The 19,358-nt window shown below is 49.6% G+C and overlaps 1 protein-coding gene across 3 annotated transcripts in view; it reads left to right on the forward strand.

The window, feature by feature from the left end:
• The first annotated feature begins 5,322 nt into the window (after positions 1-5,322).
• Positions 5,323-19,358, forward strand: part of DOCK9 (dedicator of cytokinesis 9) — a 236,581-nt gene continuing 222,545 nt past the window's right edge. For all 3 annotated transcript variants that reach the window (XM_054701555.1, XM_054701556.1, XM_054701557.1), the window contains exon 1: positions 5,323-5,456. In XM_054701555.1, coding sequence (XP_054557530.1) covers positions 5,328-5,456 — 129 coding nt within the window. In that variant the 5' untranslated portion in view covers positions 5,323-5,327. The remainder of the gene's footprint in view (positions 5,457-19,358) is intronic.

Raw genomic sequence — 19,358 nt, forward strand, 5'->3', positions numbered from 1 at the left:
TATAAATAAATAAATAAATCTTAAAAACAAACAAATAAATAAATAGATGCTTAAAAAAAATAAAAGCTCACTATTCACAAGAAGCTGTGTGTAGATCAGCAGCATCTGCTGCGCAAGGAGTTTGACTTTCCAGGCCTGGTATGTCAAACTGTGGGATCTTGGGCACCAGATCTGATCTCCTGAATCAGAACCTGAGTTTTAACATGATCCCCCAGGTGATTTATATGCAGAAGAAAGTCTGAGAAACCCTGATCTCAACCATCTTTAAAGGCCTCCTATTTCATCTCCCTTAGAAATCTCTCCTGATAAAACAGAAGCTAGAGAGAGGATCACATTTCTTCAGTACCATTAACCCTAAGTGGTATCTGTACCTTAGGTGTTAGGTTAATTGCATACCTTGTCCCGGATGCTCTTCCTTTGAAGGGTAATGTCTTCTATTTAAGTTACTGAGTAGAATTTTTAAGAGCTCATTTTCTAAAATTGATCAGCCAATGTTACAAACAAGCATTGTAAGAAAAATTTAAAGAATGAAGTACAGTGTGGTGATTCTTCAAAAAGTTAAACAAAATTACCATAATATCTGGCAATTCTACTTCTAGGTAAAATTGAAAACAGAGACCCTAACTGACATTTGTAAACCCACATTCACAGCAGCATTATGCACAATAGCCAAAAGGTGTAGGTGGATCCTTAGGTGAATGGATAAACTATGTGGTATGTTCATGCAATGGACTATCATTCAGCCTTAAAAAAGGAAATTTGACACACGCTTAGTGAAATAGGCTACACATAAAAGGATAATATTGTATGATTCCCCCTAAATGATGTACCTAGAGCAGTCAAATTAATAGAGACAGGGTCTGGGGGTGGGAGGAATAGGGAGTTAGTGTTTAATGGGGACAGAGTTTCAGTCTGGGATAATGGAAAGTTTTGGAGATGGATGTTGGTGGTGCTTGCACAATAGCATGAATACTTAATGCCACTGAACTTTACATTTAACAACTCTTTCAAAAGTTAAAGTAATAAATCTTTTTTTTTTTTTTAATTAATTAATTAATTATTTATTTATACAAGCACTGGGTACAGTCAGAAGCGTGGGAGGGTGAGAGAATTCACCAGAGTCAAGTGGGGAACAGAACAGGCAGACTGAGGAAATACACTGCTGAGGGGAGCAGCGGGCGTGGCCGGAGACGTCTGTCGCGCCATGTGGGACCCTCGCCAGTGGCTGGGGATTGAACCGGCACTGCAGAGGCTGTGGGCAGCTTCGCAGCCCAGTGCTCAACTGCTGCACCACCAGGGGAGGCCCAATAAATCTTATATTATGTATATTTTATCACAACAAAAAACCCAGTCTATTCTATTAATAATTAGATGATTTTAAGAAGCTTCAGAACTTTATTATAAATTTTTATTTCTAGTAAAGAATTGTATACCACAGAGTTCAGCTTTTTTTTTTTGTAAAATAAAGTGTTCACCTTTCATAGGAAAAAATAGAATATATACTTATTTTAAAAAATTCAGTCAATGCAAGGAGGTACTATTGAATGAAAGTCTCCTCCACACTTGCCTAGGTCCCACAGGACTTGTTACTCTTTACAGGTTACTTTTTATTTATATTAAAAACAAATCTGTTCTTTCAAGCTTTACTTGGAAAAGGTTTTAAATTAATTATGTGTCATTAAGGCCCATTCAAATGCTAAAGCAAACCTACCAAGGAAATGATGCAAGAGGAGGTTATCATTAAACTATGGAAATGCTTGAATTATAAATATTTGGGTGGAGTACAGTCATTTGTATGCAAATTATTAATACTGCCTGCAATTATATTTCATTTCCACTGTTCCTGGTATCATTCTCAGCAGAAAGGAAACCTTTCTACCTGTAGCTTAGGTAAAAATAAAGACAGGCTTACTTCCTCAAGCTAAAGTAGGTGGGTGTATCTAACACCACTCCTTAAACACACCCATCCTGGTGGGGCCAAATGTCAGCCCGCCCGGAGGCTACCCCCCACCTAGAGCTGAGGCTTCTCTCTTTAAATTGGACTTCTCTCCAGTTGATGCAAGAACTCACACAATTCTGGGCTCATTGGTGGGGATTAAAAATATATAGCCTTTGGGTAAGTGTTAGTTTCCAAGGGCTGCTATAACAAAACACCACCACTGGATAGCTTAGTACAGCAGAATTTATTCTCTCGCAGTTCTGGGGCCTCAAAGTCTGAAATCAATAGAGCCAAGCTTTCTCCAAACTCATCCAGCTTTTGGTGGTTCACAGGAATCCTTGGTTTTCCTTGGCTTGCAAATGCATCAGTCTAATCTCTGCCTTATCCAGGGGCTGGAGGTGGGGGTGGGGTGGGGCTTCTCCCTGTGTGTCTGTGTCTCAAAAGGCCACCAGCTACACCGGGTCTAGCCTGACTCCATCTTAACTTGATGGAGTCTGCAAAGACCCTATTTGCAAATAAGGTCACTGCACTGATGCCAGGATTAGGAATTCAGTTATCTTTTGGGGACACAAAATTCAACCCATAATAGTAAGAACCAAGTTTCTGCTCAAACGCAAACCTGACAAGTGTCGCCATTCCTGACCAACAGCTCACCAGGAAGCACAGCCACAGCCGTGGGTAGCTAGAGAATCCACCTTCCTGGACTGGGGCATCTCCTGTCTCCTCTGAACTTGCACTTGGTTGGATGCTGTCAGTGAGTCCTGTAAGCACAGGACACATCATTCTGGGCTTCCGAAGTGAAAACCTGCCTATTCCAGGACATGAGTCAGCAAGTGCAGTGATTAGGAATGGTAGACGTGTGGATGGTATGAGGAACTTTTCACTTTACAGACTCTTTGTTAGTGTAATTCTTAAAACAAAAAGAGAAAAGAAAACCACAGTCTTGTGTGCTTTTGCGGTTTTCAAATAAAAAAAAAATTGCCTTTCAGATCAGAGAGTGGAGGTAACAGTCTATGCAGAGGCTGCTAGTCAGAAGCTCAGAGGGGAATATTAATTTAGGATTCTCAAACTAGCATCTCCTTCAGGTACCAGCCCAGTCGTCAGAGGTGTAAATGCCCCACGTGTTTGGTCTTAGGGAACAGCCCTAGCTCACCTGCCCTTCATGCGGAGGAGGCCCTGCGCCTGCCCTACCCTGCGCCCGCCCTACCCTGTCATGGCCCTATTGGTGCTTAGACATTGCCTCGTTTCTCAGAAGAGGAAACAGCGTGGTGTGTGATTGCTTTGATCATCACACCTTACTTGTTTTGTTCAGCTTCATGCCAGTCAGGCTCAGTCAGTGCCGCATCACGCGTCTAACCCACTAGGCCAACAATCCGGTCGAGCGAACATTCCCTGCGTGCCCACTGCCTGCCTGACCCCCAGTGCGGGGGGCAGACCTGCCCATGAGTGCAGGTCGGTGGTGTCCGGCTTTCGGGGTCAGTTTGGTACATTCCTGCAGGGTAAGTGAAAAAGTATCAGGCTTTTCTGCCCTCCCGCCATTCGGACTGATGATGGACCGTGTGGTCCCCAATGCATGCCTGATGGCGGCACCTGGAGTGGGGTGTGGGCATGAGTGGATGGGATTCCCCTGGGCTGAGAGACGGGGTGTATACGGGCGGCGTCACCGGAGCCAGCAGAAGCAGCGAGGACCAGAGCGAAAGAGGAGCAAAGGCCACGCGTGAAGGCCGGGGAGCCCGGGAAAGTGAAGCTTCGCAGGGTCTAGGAGGACCGCCAGCCTCCGGCCCCCCCCCCCCCCCCCCCCCCCCCGCGCCCCTGCCTGCCGCGTACCTGGCAAATCCCAGCAAAAGTCTGCAGAAGCCACCGAGGGCGCCAGGGCTCCTTCACCTGTGTGCTCAGATCACAGAGAAACCTGCCCTGTGCCCTCTCCCGCCATGACACTCCCTGCCACTGCAGAGTCCACTTGGGCCAGAGTTTGGCATCCCGGGGGGCTGGGGAGCTTGGGGGATCTATGACACCTCAGGGCACTTGGGAGGAGGTGCAGCCGGGATCCCCTGAGGCCGAGGTTCGCACCCAGCGCCCGGAAGCCTCCCGGGCAGGTAGGGGCTGTCAATCACCGGGCGACGGGTGCGGCCTGCACGCACGGGCCAGTCAGCAGCGCCTCCCTTAAGCGGGGTCCCCGCCCCCCAGCACCCGCCCAGACCCGAACCGCCGAGCATGCGCCGTGCGCCCCGCGCAACCGGCCCTCCCCGCCCCGGTGGGGGCGACTCGGGGTTTCCTAGCAAAAGAGGGGGACGCGGAGACTGGGCGGCGGGCACCTTGGGGGCCGGAAAGCCGGGGAGCCCGCGGGGGGGGGAGAAGGCGCCTCGGCGCGGGGCTGTCGCCGGGGCGCAGGCCGGGCCCCAGCGCTTCCCGAGCCCCGCGCTGCGCCCCGCCCTGCCCCAGTGGGGCGGCGGCCGGCTGGGGGCCCCGAGGCGCGTCCGGAGCGCCCCGTGCCCCGCTCGCAGCGGGGACGGGCGAGGCGCCCCAGTTTCCCCGCGCCCGGGGCGACGCGGCAGGGCTCCCGCGGGCCGGGGCTGCGCGACTCCCGGGCCCGTCAGCCTGGCCGTCCGCCTCCGGGTGCCCCCCTCGCCCGCCGCCTCCGGGTGCCCGACGGTGCCCGCGGCCGAGAAGCCCCGGCGTCGGCCCAGGGCCGCCTTCCCGAAAACCGTCCCGCAGGGGTGCCGCGCGCCCCCAGGGCGGGGAGCGCGATGCCGCCGAGCCCCGATCCGGCCGGGGGCCTCGAGGTCCCCGAGCGCCGAGGGCCCCGCGGGCAGGACCCGGCACCCGAACCCCTCCCCCCGGTGGTCCGCCCCCCTGCTCAGCCCTCGCTGGGGTCCTCGGACGGGCGGTCCGGCCCGAGCGGAGGCGCCCCCGAGCCTCCACCGGCCGGGCCGGGGCCCCGCGCGCGACGCACGGCCGCTGCCTCCCCGCCGGCACCCGCGCGCCCCCGGCCGGGTCGGGCGGACCTGCCGGGCCCGTCGCCCGCCGGCCCCTCCCCGCGCGCCCGCCCCGCCCCGCCCCGCCCCGCCCCGCCCCGCGCCGGACACCCCGCCCCGAGGAGGCGGCCCGGCGAGCGGCCGGCGGGGAGGCTGCTGGCATGGGGGAGCCGCGGCCGCCGCCACACGCACGGCCGCCGCCAGCGAGCCCGGGCGCGGCTGCGAGCGCGGGGGGCAGCGGACGCCTCCGGGGGCGCCTCGGGGCGTGACAGGCGCGGCGGGCGCGGCCCGGGCGCGCGGGGAGCGGGGCGCGGGGCGCGCGGGGCGCAGGGGGCGCAGGGGGCGCGCGGGCGCCCAGGGCGCACCTGGCGGCGGCGCGGCCCGGCCGGAGCGCGGAAGCGCGCGGCGCGGGGATGTCGCAGCCGCCGCTGCCCCCCGCCGCGGCGGAGACTCGCAAGTTCACGCGGGCGCTGAGCAAGCCGGGCACGGCGGCCGAGCTGCGGCAGAGCGTGTCCGAGGTGGTGCGCGGCTCGGTGCTGCTGGTGAGTGCGGGCGCGGGCGCGGGCGGCTCCTCGGGCGCCCCAAGTCGCCGGGGCCTGCGGCCTGGAGCGGCGGGGCTGGCCGAGGGGAGGAAGGCAGGTCCCGGAGGGGCAGCAACTCCCAGACCCCACCCTGCGGGCGCGCGGGGACCCTCTCCTCACGGCCGCCCCTTCTCTCCCGGGAAATGCCCTCGGAGCTGGATGGCCACCTCCCTCCGCGCCCTCGGCGCCTCCTTCCCGGGTTACCTCTCTGCCCCCTGGGAAATAACTCTTTCCCCCCTAGAATTCTGGAGGGGCTTGGCACCTGTGGCCGGGAAGGGCGCGGGGCAGCGGCGGCGAGGGCCTCCTCTTGCAGCCCGGAACGCGGGGTGGAAGTGACCCAGCGGATCCCTCAGGTGGGCTGAGCCCCCGAAGCCAGGGGGTTCGGCCCGGTCTTCCACCCTCACCGCGGAGCTGGCACCCAGAGCTTTGGCCTCTTATGGAAGGTTACGGGGCCTGACGGGCGCCCTTGGTAATTTCTGCACTGCTGCAAATTACCATGAAGTGCGCGGGCTGGAAGTGCAGGAGCAGCCCGAGAGGACGCCGGTCAGGGAAGAACACCTTTAGAGCACAGGCCCTCGGGTGGGAGGCGGATGGAGTTTTAAATCAACTTTTCCGCTGCCCGCGCTGGTGCCGTGGTGTTTGGAAGCGCAGCCTGTGGGTCGTGCGGGAGAGGAACGTGGCGGGAGCTGTAGGGTGCTCTGCGCGCAGCTGGAAACTTTTAGCTGCTCCGTGCCTCCTCGCTGGCTTTTGTTTTTATTACACGGGGCTTGTTTGTGGGTGGGTGACATTTGGGACCATGCAATAGGATCCGCTTTGGAAGTGGTTTCCCCAGCTTTGTGGCGTTGTGATGAGGGGTGGGGGCACTGTTGGGGGAGGGCCATCCCCCTGGCGCTGGGCATCTTTTTGGTGGTAGATGGAGGTGCTTCCTGAGCAGTCACAGGAATACACGGATGACGTTTGTGAAGACTGCAAGTGAAGCTTTGCTGATTTCCATACCCAGCTTGCACAGTGTGACTCTTCTCCTACTTGCCAGCTCTGCCAGCTCATTCCAGGTTCCCCAACTCCATCAGTCGATCTGTAATCAGCAAGGATTTTTTTTCTCTTTTGCTGAAGTTGATTGGCTAATGGTAAGGAGTAGGCTAGGAATTGGGAGCACACAGGAACCTGACCATCTGGTCCAAAACCCAAACGAACTTCCCTTGCCCTGGCCTAAGAGGACTCGTGCACCTTCTTGACCTTTAACTTGTGTGTGCGTCAAGGATTAAGCCTGCAACATCTGTGGCATCTTTTCTGTTCACCAGGGCTGCTGTCCAGATCAGGGATTTAAGGCCAAAGAAGGGTAAATAAAACATGACGGTGCCATCTTTTCGAGAATACTGGTGGGCAGACTGAAGCGGAGGCCCTGGTGTCATAGCCACTAGGTTGAGCACAGACATACCTACATAGGCAACCCCACTGATCACAACGGACCTCTAGTAGCTGGCCTTCCTGGCCGAGGATGGCCTGACTGTGGTGTAGTTCTGCTGTCTTGTGTCATGACACTTTTCACAGTCCCTCTGGATTCCCTGGACACCTTTAAGCATGAACACAGCCGGGCGCCTGGCTGGTGTCTCTTTTCAGTTGTCTGATGAAAGCGGAAAGCAGGTGGACCCACTTGGGAGTGTGAGAGGCTCCGGGGCTGCATGGGAAATGAATTGCAATAGTTTTGCAGTGCAAGAGGAGAAATTTGGGACAGCTCACAGATGCTAAAAATTACCTGTCAACTCACCCTCCTCCCCTCTTGCCAGGTACTCGGCCACCGCCTGCTTCCTCTTGCTGCTCCCCACAGTCTGCCAGGAAGCCACAGCAGGTGCATCTGCCCTACAGGTTCTGGTTCAGTTTACTTCTACTCCTAGGAAGGTTCCCCTGATCCTTGCAGGAGGTGACCCAGCTTGCCTGGCAGCATCTCACTGCTCTGACGCGCAGGCTGGTGCTAATCCAGTACCTCCAGCATCATCTGTGCTTCACTAGCTGAGTGCAAAAGCAAGTCTGCAGATAGATTACAAGGAAGAACCAACAGGGTATGGACTTAACTAGCTCTTCCCACGCTTTGAGTATTGATGAGTGGCCACTACCGAGATCAGAAAAAACACAAATAGTCCAGTGGGCAATAAAGGCCGCCATGAAACAAACAAATGGTAAAGTGTAAAGCAAGGGATGCTCATATGTTTTTCATTGTTCATTAGCTCCATTTTTCATAGGCTTGGGTTTGCTGGCCTTTAAAAGTGATTTAGTATTGATTTGTTTGAAGAGCTTTAAAATAAGCATACAAAAGTGTAGAGTAGTAAAATGAACCCGTCTAAGCCTTTATCCAGATTCAGTCATTGTCAAGATTTTGCCAAAGTTCCTTTCACTGTCTCCTTTTTCCTTTTTTTGTGTGATTGAGTTTTAGGCCTCCCATCATGTCAACTCCTGTACTTGTACTATGTATTTTTTTTTAACAAGGATATTTTCTTAGCTAACCATAATGCTGTTATGATAAACTTCTTGATAATGTATTGATATAATATTCAGAATTCCCATTTTGGGGAAACTTGGGAAAAACCATGTTTGATTGGTAGTTTGCCCTCATTAGGATCCAGACAAGGTTTGTGGGCCTTTTCAAATGTGGTTTGCTCTTTCCTGAACCTTAGAATTATTCATGATGGAGAGAAACTGTTAGTGCATGACTGAGGGGCCCCCTGGGGCCCCCAAACTTGCATTCTCTGAAGGGGTCCAGCCATCCGTTCATATAAAGGCAGGGCAGACGTCTAGTGTGAAAGAACAGTGATAGAATTAGTTTCCCATTAAAACACCCCACATTACCCACCCCCTCGAGGGCAAATGCCCAGTCAACTGGATCTGCCAAACATGGCTGCTTTGCCAAGCATCTAAGGCACCTCTGGTGGCGAACCCTAGGAAGCGGGGCAAGAAGAACCAGGCAAGTCTGGGATGAAAGGCGCAAAATCAAATTGAGGGCTGCCAGTGTTACCCTTCCATGTGTCTCACCCACAAGTCTTTCAAGTTTCTCTGCAGGTCTCTCCACGCATCTCCTTCTGTGTCTCCTTCCCAGCAGTACCAGAGTTCTAGTCCAGGTGCAGAAGCAGGAGCTCTCCCCTAGGTACTTCCTGAGTTCCCTGTATATATCAGAAGCTTCACCAGGCCTCTCAGCTCCGCCCCCTCATTAAGCGTGTGGGGGAACAGGGTACCGCCCCCTTTAATGGAGATTTCCCTAACTAAGCCTCTGGGGTCAGAGGTCCCAGGTGGGGTCAGAGGTCCCAGGTGTTAATCCTAGAGGTTTAGGAGTTCTGAGTTCACTGCAGTCAGAACACCTGGGCTGTGACCCCAGCGCTGCCCTCTGCCAGCTGTGCAGTCTTGGACAAGTGACTTAACCTCGCTGTGCCTCGTGTTCTCACTTGCAGAGAGGAGATAATATTCAGAATTACCTGATAGCATCATTGGGGGGGGTTAAATGAGCAACTAGGCGAAGCCACTTGTGCCTGCCTCTGTTGTTCTAGCCTCTACTTAAGTCTCCGTGGGCTGTTGCTCACCTTCCCTGATCCTAAACTGCTGTGATAAGAGTGTGGAGGTGTTACCAGTCATGCTCCTTAGTGAAGGAAAAGTAATTTATGGTGAGAAGAAAATAAGCCTCACAACAGCAGGTACAACTTTTCGTGATTTAGGTTAGTCGGGAGGGCTAAATACGCGCCTTGCAGAAGGAAAACGCGAACTCATTCCTCGAGCAGGGTTGAGTTGTGTTTGCTTTGGGGGCTTCGGAAGGAATTTTACTTTGGGTCACTGGGATGTCGGAGAGGTAGCACCGCCATGGCCTAGATCTGAGAGTGTGCCACAGGGGCTGAACGTACCTTTTCCCCGGGCCATTTGTGCGAACCCTGTCCGGGCCCTCCCGTGGGTTTGCTGGCTGTGCTGTGCCTTTGAGGGGTGACGCCCGTCTTCTGGCTGCCGCCTTCCTTCTTGATCTTCTCTCAGTGTGTTCAGCCTTAAACTCTACTTGGAGGTCAAGCCCCTGGCCCCGCCCCTTTGCACTCTCCTTGGAGACCTAGCAACAGGCATGAAATGAAACTGCTATGGTTTGTGTTGCTGGAGGAGGAGGAACAGAGGGGGTGGGATGCAGTCCTCCCGAGTACTTGCCTCTAGTACCTTCCTCACCCTCCCAGTTCCGGCCCCACCAAGAGGGGATGCCAGTCCCCAGGGGTGGTGTCCTTTGAAATCCCCGGGAAACGTAAAAGCTCATTTTGGCTGTAATTTCAGATCAGATACGTTAGAAAATCAGCAACCAAACTAGCCTGAGCTTGCCCTCACTGTCTCTCTCCACCCGATGGCGGAGTCCTCACAAACAGAAGTGGCCCGAAGAACAGGAAGCGGGGTGGAGGCCCGTCCACAACTAGATAATCCGCCGCAGGTTCAGGTCCGAGTTCTTTGGTTTCAAGTCCATTTGAGTATCAGGAGACAGGAGGCTATTAGTAATACCTTGAATTTGAACAGGACGGGAGGGAGGGAAATGTGAAATCTTTACATTTTTGTCACGGCAGAGCAGGCCTTGCCCAAGGGGCGTGTGTGCTGAACAGTGGACCGGCTAGTCGTGTACAACAAGGTGCATAACTGTACAAAGGAACACATTTATTTAATTGTTAGTTTTTTTTTTTTTTTTTTAAATTGAAGTGGCATTGTGTTTTGCAACCAATGCATAAGTTTCTGGCGCATGGTCCAAAACGAACATGTGTCTACGTAACCTTAAGAGAAACATCTTTTTTTTTTTTTTTTTAAAGATTTATTTATTTATGCATACAAGAGTTGGGGAACAGGCCAGAGATGCGGGGCGGGGTGGGAGGGTGAGAGGATCCACCAGAGATGGAGCGGGGAACAGAACAGGCAGACTGACTGAAATACACTGCTGAGGGGAGCAATGGGCGAGACAGGAGAGGTCTGCTGCGCCATGTGGGCTGCTCCCTGGCCAGCCAGGGATTGAACTCTTGCCGAAGAGGCTTAGGACTGCTTCATAGTGCGGTGCTCAACCCCTTGCGCCACCAGGGAGGCCCAAGAGAAGCATCTTTAAGGGGTCAAATGCTGAGTTCAGAGGCTTGATGAAGATGAACTAACAGGAACTGGTGTACTTGAGAAAAGTGGTATGAGGCATTGCATTGGACCTGGAAGATGCAGAGATAAGCGATTTTTCCAGAAAAGCAAGAGAGATTGAGCACATCGCTTGGAATGCCTGGGTGGGCCAAGCAGCTGCAGAGCAGCGTGGGCAAAGGGGCACGTTTTAGGAGGAGAAGTTTTGAGAAATCCAGTTGCTAAATTTGGGAACAATTTAAATGATTGGCTGAGAACACATCATAAAATAGATTTTTTCTTGTCTTTTGGAAACCTATTTGGGAAAAGAGCTTCCAACCAGCTCATGAACAGCTGCTTCTTAGAAAGAGCTTCCTGTACGTGTACTCTTGGGGGTAAATAAGGTGCCAGTTTTGTGTCATGCAGGCCTGATGTCAGGAGAAGTCTGTGGCCTGGAAGAGAAAACCCAGAAACAGACCTTCCTGTGTGTAAGCATTTGGGGGAGGAGGTGAGTGAGTAGCATCCAGTGTGGTGGGTATGCCAGGTAGTAAATGGTGCTGGTAAAAATCAGTGGGGGATCCTCATTCTCTCACCTCAGTTTGTATCACCTAAATTGTAACGAAATATAAGAGTGACATACAAAATTAAAAAAACAGCATAGATCACAGGTGAATAATCAAGTAAGGGAGGAGAAGCTTTTTGAAAGCATGGAAGGAGAAAACCAGTTTGACCTGGGCTTGGGAGGGCCACTGAGACACTGAGGATTTGGAGCAAATGGTTTCCCCAAAAGTCTCAATTTGTTCCTCTGACTATTGGGATTGTTAGGTATTATTATCTTAGGTTTAAAAATAAAGATTAAATAGTGTTGTAAAGTACTTAATAGTAAGTGCTTTCCATGTAACCTCTTATTATGTTAATAAAGGGGAAGGTTGAATATCTTAACTAAATGTACCTGGAGCCAGCTTTTATCAGCGCCGACTGTGTCCCGGGACATGTGTTAGGACTTTTCCACACTGGACACGAAGCCACGCCAGGTCACACATCTGTCAGTGGAAGGCCTGGGTCTGGACCTGCACGCTTGGCCTCAGACCACGTGTCCTCATCCCCTCCTGCCTCCCCTGTGACCACTCAATGTCTCCTCTATGTCACCAGCACCTCTATGTTCTCTTTGTGTCCTCTGTGTTCTCTTTGTGATCTCTATGTGTCCTCTGTGTGTCTCTGTCTCCAACACTGTGATAAGCTTTTAAAGTATTGAAGTTCTTATAAATCAATTTAAAAAATTCCAGTAGAGGGGCCTCCCTGGTGGCACAAAGGGATTAAGTGTCAGCACTATCAAGCTATCTGCAGCCTCTATAGCATGAGTTCGATCCCCAGCCAGAGAGCTGACCCACATGGCGCAGCAGACCTCTCCTGTCTTCCTGCTGCTCCCCTCAGCAGTGCATTTCAGTCAGTCTGCCTGTGTTGCTCCACACTCTGTCTCTGGTGAATCCTCTTACCCCCGCACCTATGGCCTGTGCCCCTGTTCTTGTATGCGTAAAAAAATCTTAAAAAAAACATTCCAGCAGAAAAATTGGAAAGGACCTTTATAGGTAGTTCCTCAAAGAAAGGAAGAGAGTTAGCCAAAAAATGGTGGGAAAAAAGCTCAGCCTTGCTAGTAATGAAGGAACCATTAATTTAGATAAGAGGCCATTTTTGCTGGATAAATTTGCAGAGCTGGAACAGGTGTGTACAAGGCTGGGTGCCTGCCCTCAGCTCCTGGGGTGCCCTTCACATGGCCTTGTATGACATTGTGTCTCCTGAAGTTCTATGACATGATGGTGTAACCTTTTTGGACTTACATATGTCTTGGGCTGTATTTTTCAAGAACCTTAGTGTGCTCTCTTTCTTTGCCCTCTAAGAAATGGGATTTCTGCTGAGCACTCACCTGAAATGTGCATAAAGTCCAGTGTCTGAAGCCACCATATTGAGTGTTCAGGGCAGAAAATGTAAAATTCTGACCAACTGCAAACTAACTAGAGATCTTCACAGGATTCTAGATAAATTCAGAGCGAGGACAGTTTATAACCCCACTGAATTTTGTTTTCATGGAATCTTGACCTGAGGAAGCTCTTCCATGATGGTGTTGGAGGGCAGGAGTCTGTGCTTGAGTTCCTGGCTGGGGGCCAGACCCCTGGGTTCACTTACTTCCTTGCAACCAGCCACTGTGTGGCATGGGGAGAGCCCTGCCGCTGGCTTCTGTCCTCAGTGTGATGGCCTCTCAGTCCTCACCTGTCAACAAGTCATCTGCAGCATTTGGTACCTGCCTTCCCTTCTGTGGGTCTCCTCCCTCCTCCCGGTGCCTCTGCCTTTGTCATCTCCCCTGTCTTGCTCCATTCACCACCCAGACATTCCTCGAGGGTCCCTTGTCTGCCTCTGGCTCCCAGAAGTTCATCTGGGATGAACTTCTATGAAGGGAGCGCCATGTCTGTCTCAGTCCTAATGCTCTTCCCCCCCACACACCTGGTTTGGCTGACCTGTCTGACGTTTGTGCTTGACAGTCCTACCAGTCTCTGCTCAGCATCTATGAAACAAATTGTCGCTTTTCACATGCAACCAGCTGTTCTCGTTGCCTTCTTGTTCACTCTAGCAAGGGGAAGCATATCTTGGGCACCAATTTTAAAACCTCTAATTCTTCCTGTCTGTTCATCTCCTTTGCCTTCCTCATCCAGTCATCACTGCAGCCGGTGTGTTCTGTTTCTGCATCAGTCAGTGTGGACTGCTGACTCCCAAATCTCAGTGGCTTAAAGCAGAAAGAGGTATTTCTCCCCTGTGCTGCCTCACTGTTGCGGGCGGGCAGTTGGGAGCTCAGTTCCATGCTGCCCGGGGACCTGGTTTGCTGGGACACGGTTGTGAATGTGGTGGGTCCTGGATGAGGGGGGAGGGACTCACTCACAGTTCTTTAGCTTCCATCCAGCCCCCATGGACAAAAAACAAGAGGCAGGAGTACACCTAGCTCCAAGGGCAGGCGGGCAGGCAGGCAGGCAGGCAGGCAGGCAGGCAGGCAGGCAGGCAGGCAGGCAGGGCTCTGTCTGTGTGCTTAGTAGAGCTGAAATCTTTGGGGGCGACACCCACTTTCCCCTCCCTCCTGATCCCTCCTTTCTGATCTTTGCTGGCGTTCTTACTCTATCCTTAAGGCTTCAGTTCTGCAACCTTAACACATCAGTGCCCCCTCCCCCCACAACTGCACTAGAAGCGCTGTCCTTTGGGCCTTGAATGCTCTTTTAACCAGGCACCGCACTCCACGCTCACATCCTCCTGCCAGGCGCTCTCCTGCCCCACCTTGGCAGCACCTCTCTCTTCTTCCTGGGAGAACAGTCACCTCTTTACCCTCTCCTCGTCCGCCAGGCTGCTCCCCTTGGTCTTAGGGACTCGCTTGCCTCCCAGGTGGTGCCCACTCACCCCAACTGCTGCAGGCCCCATGGGTTCATTTCCTGCGCACCACTCAGCACAATTTACATGACTATTTGTGTGCATTTGTTTAATACGTTTTTCTTACTGCACTTGTTTTTTTTTTTTTTTACCATGCTTTCCTCAGTGCCTGGTGCATAGCTGGGGCTCCGTTCATGTGGTTTGGATGAATGAATGAATTTTAAGGACTTTCCACTAGACACGTCTGTTTTTCCTCATTTTTGACTCTCTTTCCCCCTCATTTCTTTTCCGTGCGCCCACTTGTGTTTACTTGATTTTAGCCTCCCTCCCTCTGGGTAGCTTCTCATTGCTACCAGCTGCGTTGTGCTCCTGCACACAGGGGCGTGGCGCTTTGGGGCTGGCACTGTGTTTAGAAAAAGCTGGTCAGGTTGTCAGCCTGTCAGATCTGTGTGGTCTTTGGGCATGATTTGGAAGCAGCCACGCCTTTTGACACATGTAAGAGTCACTTCCTCGGTGAGTGCCTCTGCTTCCCCCCCGTCTGTGTAAGAATACATCACGTAACTCATGTGAGGTACGTAGCAGCTCGTTTACCTGAAAACAAAACCGTGAGAACTAAAGGCCGCTGGACGAGCTCTCATTCACTCGGGCCATCGGCCGTGTCTAGTGGAAAGTTGGACGGTCGTGTCTGTTTTCCTCACATTTTGGCACTTTTGCTTTCACGGACCCCTTGACTGCTTATCAGTGAACGGAGAGTGCAGGAGACTTAATCTCTGATCAGAACCCCTCAGTGCCAAGTGGTTTGTTTGAATCGGTACCCCACTTTCTTTGAAGTGATCAGGAATAAAGGTACTTAAGAATACTGGGCAGGGTAGGGGTGGTGTCCACTTTGGAGGGCTGGCTGGGTCTGTGCAGGTGTTAGAGACATGCCCATTTATTTATTACATTTGTTATCTATAGATTAACGTCTGTTGAATGTTAACCTGAAAGTGAATCTGAAAGCAGATGGGCAGGAAGTACCCAGGGGCGCTGTTACCACGTGAAGTTTACCCTCAACTTCTGATGGTCGTACTTAGATTTTGTGCCTAGGCTCACCTGCTCTATTTTCATACATTTTTGTCCTAATAGAGACTATGTGTTCTGCCATGTGGATGTAGTGATGGTCTAAGGAAAGGTGTTTTGACACCTGAGCTTAACAGGTTATAAACAATGTATGAAATGATTCACTTTTCAAAGCAAGCAGAAGCAGGACTTTGTTCATGCAAAAGTTTTGTGAATTCACAGATGTTATAATAAGCCATTCCCTTTTGAGAAAAAGTTAAATATTAGATGTTTAGTCTTTCAGTTCTAGAATGTGGTGGTGTAGCCAAGTTTCTATTGATGGGGGGCTTGTTCATGCTAGGGGGACAGTGGAATATAGTACAGAAGAATAGGATCTAGGAGGTTCTAAAACCAACTCTTCTGAGAGTCTCTTCACCCTAAATGGATATCCTAATAGCGCTTATCCCATGGAACTTGGTGAGGAGTAAATGAGCAGATACAAATGCAGCACTTACGGCATGACTGGCACATGGTAGCGCCAGTGAGTGCAAGCTTTTGATATTTACTAGGGGACCTAAAGGACCTTAATGGTGCCACTTATGGGAAATTTGTAATATTGGGTAAAAAAGCAGCAGTGTACAGAAATATACATGATCACAACTGTGTAAAGAATGACCACTGTATAAAAAAGGTTGAAAGGAAATATCAAATGGGGATGATTTGTCCTTTTTCTAATTGTTCTATCAAGAAATCTATCAAGAAAATAAAACCCAATTTTTGTGCTGCATGTAGGACACTCGTTCATCAATCCTCTTTGAAAATGACACTCTAACATCTTAGCACCATTGCATCTTAGCATCATTTTACTATAAAGCTTGTTCCTGATGTAGGGTATAAACATGGATTTTGGTAGCAAAAATAATGTCTACCAGCCAAGAGCCCTGCATTAGGGGAAAGAGAGCCATGTGAAAGAATAAAACCTCACATTTGGCAATTTTAAATCGTTCTTTCAAAAAACCATCTTGCCTAAACCCCTGGAAAATCTGATCAGACATACAGGGACAATTTCTGATTTTTCATTGAGAAAACTGCAGACCAGAGAAATCAAGGGACTCACTTAAGGTCACCTGGCTAATATTTAATTTTTTCCTAACATGATGGCAGGGATTATCTAGAAGCAACAAAGCATTGCAAAGTATAATTTTAAAATATGAGTTTCTTGGAATGCTTTAAATGGTTCATTTGACTCATTAGATATCTTTCTGGAAAGTACCATGAATTCTTCGGGTTGATAGAAACTTGTGACGTGATCATCTGTGCAGAGGTCATCTGGTGCAGCCTCCTGAGCTTACGGATGATGACAGTGTTAATGTGAGGCCAGAACAGAATCTAGTTTACTGCCTCCTGGTCCAGAGTGTTTTTCACTGAACCCAGGGAGTAATTGAATTTACTTTGTTTACACTTATGTTTCATCAAGTATCTTTACAGACCATAGTAATCAGAGGGTAATCAGTATACGAAGTACGTACTTGCTCTGTGGATCGTCTCCAGTTTGAATATTTCATTAGTCCTAGGCCAGTTTGTATTTGAAATTTACTTCTCCATTTCGTTTAAGGGGCATTAGAAAAGAAGAAAGAAAGAAATAGAAAAGCAAGAATTATAAAATTAAACCAAAAATATCTTAATATTAACTTATTGTAGAATGACTTTGGTAGTAAAATAATATTTAAAGGAGAGAGGATCATGATTTTATGTATACTTTGGTTAAAATAATTATTTTAGGCTCGAGAAAAAGCCTTCCCTGACCTATTAACCTAAAATTCTTTAATGCAGAATAAGCTGTTAATCTAGGTCATTTTACCTTTCAGGCTGTTTGGGCTAAAGTAAATATTCAGCTATAAATGGCAGTTTGGTTCAAATTGTACTACACAGAAAGAGTTGCATTGCTGAGATTGTTTAGAGAATTTATTTAATTTGTCATTCTAACATATTGCTGTTTTCTTAAGTAGAAAGCAGAGTTGCTATGGTGATACCAGGGGTGCCATAATATTTATAGTATATTAGATTCATGTATAAACTATTATACTAACTAGAATTTGCAGGATAGCTTATCTCTTAGGTAAACTTTTTTCTTCTCCAGCTTTTAATATGTTCTTTAAACTATTTAACTTTTCTTTATTCTTTTAAAGAAACCTCGGCAGAGAACGTTTATTTTTTCTAGAAGAGCAGATATAATTACTGTTATATTGCTTTTCTTTGAAATAAGAATGTGGGTGCTTAACTCTTTTGGAGCTGATTTTGTGAAAAACGAATTAATGTATCAAAATTTCAAAGGGACTTAAAACCACTGCAAGCCACGAGAGGCACAGGTTCCTGACATAGTATTAGCCCCCGCTGGAGGAGCTGACACAGTGGGTAGACCCAGCAAGCACCCGCAGGTGTGGGAGGGAGCCCTAGAGGCGGTGGACTAGTAGCACGTGGTGGTTTTTATATGGTACACATCCTGGTCTGGAGCTGCAAAGTTGGAGGGGAGGAGGTTGAAGATTATGGGATCTGGAGATGGGGTGGTGAGGATGGCTCCTTTGATTGATATGGGAGCCCCATTTGAGGAAGGAGGTTTCAGAATAGCTTCAGAATCAAATTCTCCAGAAGGTGAGTGAGTGACAGGTGTCTTTTGGATGACTTCTGTTGTTGGAAATTGTCAGGAAGAGTGCTGACTTCCATCTCTGAAATGTGGAGCCTTGGTGTCTTGAAATCCTCCACTGGGAAATAAGCCCAAATTGGAAAAAGGAAGGTCATGGCTAGTGCAGATGGAGCTCTTAGGAATGAGGTCAGCCTTCTGGGAAGTAGAACCATGTGGGTCCTCCACATCTCTTCTCATTGAGGATCCAGGAAACGTGCAGGTGGTGTGCCTGTCCACATAGGAGCGGTGCTGGGATGTTTCTCTTCTGAAGATCCTGGGTGAGGATAGAGGGCTCTCACATCCATGGTCAAAGACCAGTGTGTGGGGGGGTGGTTAAAGATGGCGGGGGGGGGTACTTTTATGATAATGTAAATTAACATCCTAAAGAATCCTAAAACTAAAGAGTTTTAGTGAAGCACATGTAACTAGGGAGAGCAGACAGAATATTTTTTAAAAGATGTATTTCTCTCGGTAACTATACTATGGCCCCAAAGAACCCCACCCCTCCCCCAGTATGTCGGGATGTTGATCTTGATCCTTCATTGGTCCCAGAAGCTGTATTAATCCTATAGCATCACATTAACATGACAACCTATGTTAACTAATACAGTAGTGTATTATTTTAGTTAGTGGAATATCAGTTTAGCCAAGGGTGCAAGGGCTATAAAACCTCTGCTTTCTTCAGAACTAAAAATGAGACTAATTTTTGCAGTGCTCCAGATCAAAAATAATCTGAATTGATCATGAGAACTGTGCATGAAAAGAAAATTCAGGGTTTTTTGTTTTTTGGCAAAATTGTCAATGGCTCTCTGCTCCACTAGGTGCTGATCTGCATGTCACTGATTCTGCATTAAAAGTTAGAGTAAAAGATACTGAATTTTAGCTACAGGGGCTTTACCAGAAAGGTGACAGCTGCTGATTTCAGCTAGGCTAATGACAACATAGCTAATAAGGCACTACTGGTTGCTGCTGTGAGAAAAAAGTACCACTTTTTAAGTGCAAAGAAAACATCTTGAGGTAACTGTGCATATCCTCTGTGTATACTTTCAATTATGTTTATTTTTTTTAAGATTTATTTATTTATGCATGTAAGAACTGGGGTACAGGCCAGAGGTACAGAGGGGTGAGAGGATTCGCCAGAGACAGAGTGGGGAAAAGAACAGGCAGATTGACTGAGATACACTGCTGAGGGGAGCAGCAGGTAAGACAGGAGAGGTCTGCTGCACCATGTGGGTAGCTCCCTGGCTGGGCATCAAACTTGTGCTGCAGTGGCCGGGGTTAGCATCATAGGTTGCATCTCAACCCCTTGTGCCATCAGGGAGGCCCTCAATTACCTTTATTATTTTTTTTTCCTCAATTACCTTTAAACTACTTGTAGTGGATACAGTGTAAACTGTATGTGTAAATGTGTAATAGTCCTTACACACTGCCATGGCTCTGCCATCCACCACAGAGAGAAAAGAGAGAGCCTGTAGTTAGGGCTTCTGACTCTGTCCTCATACAGTGTAACTAACGACTATTGCAGCATTTACACTGTACCAGTTACCTTTCAACTGCTTGTAGTTATACTTGTACAGTATAAACACTGTATTGTTTAGGGATAATGACGAGGACAGAGGCAGTAGCCCTAACTACAAAGTAGG

Source organism: Talpa occidentalis, unplaced genomic scaffold (assembly GCF_014898055.3).
Source record: "Talpa occidentalis isolate TD23 unplaced genomic scaffold, MPIMG_talOcc4v2.1 talOcc4.5, whole genome shotgun sequence".
Classification (NCBI taxonomy): Eukaryota; Metazoa; Chordata; class Mammalia; order Eulipotyphla; family Talpidae; genus Talpa; species Talpa occidentalis.